We start from the raw sequence: 4,833 nt of genomic DNA, 5'->3' as shown, positions 1-4,833 counted from the left end.
CACTAACAAACCCTTACCGAGCACCTGCTGTGTGTCAACCCTGTTCTGGGCATTGAGAGCCTGCACAGCCTCTGCTGTGAGAGAGCTCACAGGTGACCCTGCCTCGAGTAAAGGACAGCCAAGTGTCCAGGGGCCAAAAGCCTGGCCCAGCGACCCCAGGGGAGAGAAACACTGGCTGAGAGGGTCTGCCCTTAGGCCCCACCCTGTGGGCCGCTCTAGCATAGGAGGCTGGGGCTGTGGGCTCCGCGTCCCAGGCGCAAGTCCACGTAGGAGACCCAGGTTTGTTCCTCAACCCGTGCACCACATGCACAGCCCCCACCCGTCTGTCTGCACGTGTGGCCGGGATGCTGGACAGGTTTCAGCGAAGCTTCCAGATTAAGACAGACTGGGGAGAGAGGCTTAGTAATTTACGGCTAAACATCAGCCAATGAGAACCGTAGGGAACAAGGGGGCCAGTCTGCACCTGATGTGGGGCTGGAGCAGGGCGGGGCAGCATTTCACACTGCTGCGCGGGAGGTTGCCTTGAGCTGGCCCCATCGCATCGCATCCGTGGCAGCCAGCACCACCACCTCATCACGTGGCTTTCTGGACCAGCCAGCCTTAAGGCAACCTAGAAAGGGGTCTCTGAGCTGGGCCTTGTGCCTGCCCCCAGGACTCCCACTACTGGGGACCCCAGGCCCCAGCCAGCCCTCCTGCCCCCTCTGACCCACCCCTAAGCTGCGCCAGAACCACAGAAATGTCCCTCCAAGGTCACACTGACCTCTAGTGTGCTACACACACCCCAAGCCTGCACTCCCTGTGGCCTGAGTTTTCCTCCCAGGACCTGAAAGGTTTACTGCTTCTTCCTGGGGTGGACGGAAGGAAGGGCTGTGAGTGGCCTGACCCCAGCTAATCCAGCTGGCAAGGGCCACCTGTCCCTTTGGCCTTGCACCCCTCCACCCCCTAATCCGCCCCCTAAGCTGACACAGCGTCTGGGGCCTCTGTGCCTCCTGTTAAGTCGCCCAAAGCCCCCCTGTACCTCATATCCCCGCCCCTCATGGCCTCTTAACCCACAAGGGCCAATTAGTTAATTGGAGCTTGAGCACAGAAGCGGCTCATTAGCGTTTTAAAGTAATAAAATAATTAGAGGAGTTATCTCCCCCACCCTGTATGTCTGCCAGCCAGCTGGCTTCACTAGGCCCCGGCCACAGAGCCTCAGCCAGCCCATCCTACAGATGAGGCAGCTGAAGGCAGGAGGGGGCACAGGCCCCCCAAAGTTCCTCAGAGCTCCAGCCATGTCTTTGGTCTGAGCTCAGGGGTTGAGGCCTCCCTGCCTAGCTCCCCTCTAGGGCACTATGCCCCCTGGCCCACCGACCTCAGCCCGCCTCCTGTTGAGTTGACTTTAGCTGTGGTTACATTCCCTGTGTTAGAGTACAACTGGGCTCTGTAGGGTTTTCAAAGGCTGATTTTCCAAAAGTAGATTGCCAGGCCTTTCTTCCAAGGCACGCTCTTGTGGATTTGAACCTCCAACCTTCCCATTAGTGGCCGAGCTCATCAACCATTTGCACCACCCAAGGAGTTCCCTTTTGTCTGTGTGAGCCTGTTTCTTTCGTCTCTGTGTCTGTCTCTTTGTCTCTCTCTCTCTTCAAAGTCAACATTCTAGAAGGATCTGTCTGTCTCTACTTCCTCACCTCGCCTTCACTCCGCCCTGGGTCCCCAGCCTCGCTCTATCTGACCAGCCCTCCCTCCCATCCCTCACATGGTCTTGTCACTCCAGCCCCCTAAAGCACTTCTTGGAGTTGTCAAGACCGCCTCGTGCCTGAGCACTCATCCTCCCTGCTCAGGTTCAGAGCCCCTGGAAACCCCCCCAGGTTCCTCAGACCAAGCAGGGCCAAGCCAGGCTCTGTGTCTTCCCTTGGACTTGCTCCACCTCTGGGACAATCCCACTGTCCATATGTCCCCAAAACATCCCCAGAAAGTCTGGGTGTCTCCCCCACCCCCACATGCAGTCTTTCCCAAACCCCACCCCTCTCTGTCTCCATGATCCCTGCCCAGGCCACCAACCTTTCTCACTGGACACTGGCCGCCACCTCCTGCTGGCCTCTCGTCCTGCCCTCCTCAGCTCCAAACCGCCCATAGCTCCCCAGTACCCTTCCTCCATACCCAGTTGCGTCCGGAATCTGCAGCCTTGCAGCCCATCTGCCGTTCTGACCACCTTGATCACCTTCCCTAAAGTAGCCATGCACCCCACCATCCCCTTCTTTCCCCTCCTGCTTGGATTCTTCACTGAGCTTAAGACCCCCTGACACTCTGGACATTGTGTGTTTAGCCGCTGGAGGTCTGTCTCCCCCACAAGACAGGCAGGGGTTTGTGTCCGTTCACTGCTGTGAACAGTACCTGGTACACAGAAAGCACTCAGTAAATGTTCGTTGGGTGGATGGATGAATACTGAACTCCTATTCATATGTCAAAAGCCAGCTGTAATACCCCCTAGCCTTTGCCCTCGGCCTCTAGGGGAGCCAACAGGAAGTGCCTTCTCGGGACCTTAGGTTCCCCAACCTCTGACATCTGTGAGGCTAACGGGGCCATTCCAGGCCTCAGATGATGGAAATAACAGCGGTTCGGTTCACTGAGGACTTTGTTGATCACCGTTTGAAGCATTTGACTAACACCAGCTTGTTAAAGCCTCCGTGGTGGCCCCGTGAGGCAGGTCCTACGGCTGCTGATTTGTAGCCAGGGAAACTGAGGTCCGGAGAGGAGGAGCCCTTTGCTGGCTGAGCCAGGCCAGCAGTTCCAGGCCACCCTCGGAGCCCCAGCTCTCCACCTTCCCCTGCTGCCTACCCTCCGCAGCTCCGGGTAACCAACGGCCGCTTTGATTAATCGCCTTGCGCTAATCCTCCCCCAGCTGACCCCCACCCCGCTGGGGTCTGGAAGGGCCAGGCTGGGAGCAGACCCAGAGCTGCGCCTGCCAGGGCGGTGCCCCGCAGATCCTGGGCCGGTGTGAGGCTGTGCAGGTGGTGAGCACTGGACAGGCGGGCTTCAGACGGCCCCCAGGACAGAGGGTTTACGGGGTAAGGAGGCACTCTGTGGCGGCGTCTCAGCATCCTGCCTTCCTGGGAGTCTTAGAGACAGAGAGAAAGATGTAGGGAAATAGAGACAGACACAAAAGGAACGGGGAGACAGAAATAACCAGAGAGACAGAAAGAAGCAGAGAGAAAGAGAACCCAAGGGGGAGAGACACGGAGTGGAGGGTAGGAATAAGTAGGACAACGTGGAGGGAAAAGACGTCCCCAGAAGCAGGGAGGCCAGGCCCCAGCTGCTCCCCACGGTACAGCAGACCCAGAAGGTGTTTGGGGCTCCTCTACTCTCTCCCAGCTGGCAGTCCTTCCTGCTGTCTCACCACCGTCTGGCCTGCTGCCATTCCACTAGGTGGGGGTGAGGAGGAGCCATGTTCCTGAACCCAAGCGAGGGGCCCGTGGCCGAGGGCGGGGGGCCAGGGCCGGGTGAGGAGGCCCCCAAGAAGCAGCACCGGAGGAACCGCACGGCTTTCACCACGTACCAGCTGCACCAGCTGGAGCGGGCGTTTGAGGCCTCCCACTACCCGGACGTGTACAGCCGCGAGGAGCTGGCAGCCAAGGTGCACCTGCCCGAGGTGCGTGTGCAGGTGAGGGGCCCCCCACCCCCCTGTCCAAATGTGGCCCCTCCTGGTACAAAGGCAGGAGAAACCAGGAAGGCTTCCTGGAGGAGGTGATGAAGTCTTGATGTTTGAGGAGTTTGCCAGATGGGAAGGAGAATGGGTGTTCTACCATGTGCAAAGATGTCAAGCTGGAGGTGTTTCTGTCAAGCTGGGAGGGAGGTGGGTTGGAGAGGAGGCATAGAATGGTGCTGATAAAAGAGCTTAGAGGGTTTCGAATACTGAGCCCAGCAGCTCAGGCTTCCTGCTGAGGAACCTGGAGGGCTCTTGGCAGAGAATGTCAAGGAAGGCCTAGATTTGAAAAAGATTTTAGGTGATTTGATTTGGGTAAGACAGCCCTGAGGCCAAATAACAAAGCGTGTTGGTCTTGCAGCAGGAGGGAGTCAGGTTAGACAGGAGGCAGAACTGTACAGCTGGGAGGGGGTACACAGAGGAGGAGTCTTAGTGCCTCTCCATGCCTCCAGGTGTGGTTCCAGAACCGCCGGGCCAAGTGGCGGCGCCAGGAGCGTCTGGAATCAGGCTCAAGGGCTGTGGCAGCCCCACGGCTCCCCGAAGCCCCAGCACTGTCCTTCACCTGCCCTCCAGCCATGCCACTGCCCCTGGAACCCTGGCTGGGCCCAGGGCCCCCAGCAGTGCCAGGCCTCCCGCACCTCCTAGGCCCGGGTTCCGCCATGCAGGCACCCTTCGGACCACACATCTTTGGTCCAGCCTTCACCGATGGCTTCACCCTGGAGGAGGCATCCCTGCGGCTGCTGGCCAAGGAGCACACACAGGCCCTGGATAGGGCCTGGCCCTCAGCCTGAGCCTAGTGCCTGCCTGGCCGGTCCTGTCCCTGAGGCCTGGGACCTCCTGACTGACTATGACGAAGGTCATGGAGCTGCTCAGACATCAGGCCAGGGTCGCTGGGGAGCAGCACAGGCTGCTAGGAACCCCTAGCCCATCCAGGCCCACCCAGCCCCAGACCCCCACCGCCCCATCACCTCCTCACCCTGCCTTCTGGGGAGACTGCCACCCAGTCAAAAGAAGGAGGCGGACAAAAGTATTCCAGGACGAGGGGCAGGGCTCTCTCTGGCTTGCCTGCAGGAGTCTGTCCTTCCCTCTTTTTTTCCTTGTTGTTGAGACTGTTCACAGCAGAATATTGAAGTTTCTCATGTTCAGTG

At 59.0% G+C, this 4,833-nt stretch overlaps 1 protein-coding gene across 1 annotated transcript; it reads left to right on the top strand.

Moving 5' to 3' along the window:
- The first annotated feature begins 3,427 nt into the window (after positions 1 to 3,427).
- RAX2 (retina and anterior neural fold homeobox 2) lies at positions 3,428 to 4,476 on the top strand. Its single transcript, XM_007951029.1, has 2 exons — positions 3,428 to 3,643; positions 4,138 to 4,476. Exons 1-2 carry the CDS (start codon positions 3,428 to 3,430, stop codon positions 4,474 to 4,476), a joined length of 555 nt encoding a protein of 184 aa, XP_007949220.1.
- The last annotated feature ends 357 nt before the right edge of the window (positions 4,477 to 4,833 follow it).

The sequence above is a fragment of the Orycteropus afer genome, unplaced genomic scaffold (genome assembly GCF_000298275.1).
Source record: "Orycteropus afer afer isolate SDZICR_OR568_19922 unplaced genomic scaffold, OryAfe1.0 scaffold00291, whole genome shotgun sequence".
Classification (NCBI taxonomy): domain Eukaryota; kingdom Metazoa; phylum Chordata; class Mammalia; order Tubulidentata; family Orycteropodidae; genus Orycteropus; species Orycteropus afer.
The sequence above is the reverse complement of the archived record's forward strand: the minus strand, read 5'-3'. Positions and strand labels throughout refer to the sequence as shown.

Excerpts from the sequence above, each read along its gene's own strand:
- RAX2 (XM_007951029.1), top strand. The coding sequence starts at position 3,428 with ATGTTCCTGAACCCAAGCGAGGGGCCCGTGGCCGAGGGCGGGGGGCCA. Across the intron at positions 3,644-4,137 it reads TGCCCGAGGTGCGTGTGCAG|GTGTGGTTCCAGAACCGCCG; the intron begins GTGAGGGGCCCC and ends CCATGCCTCCAG.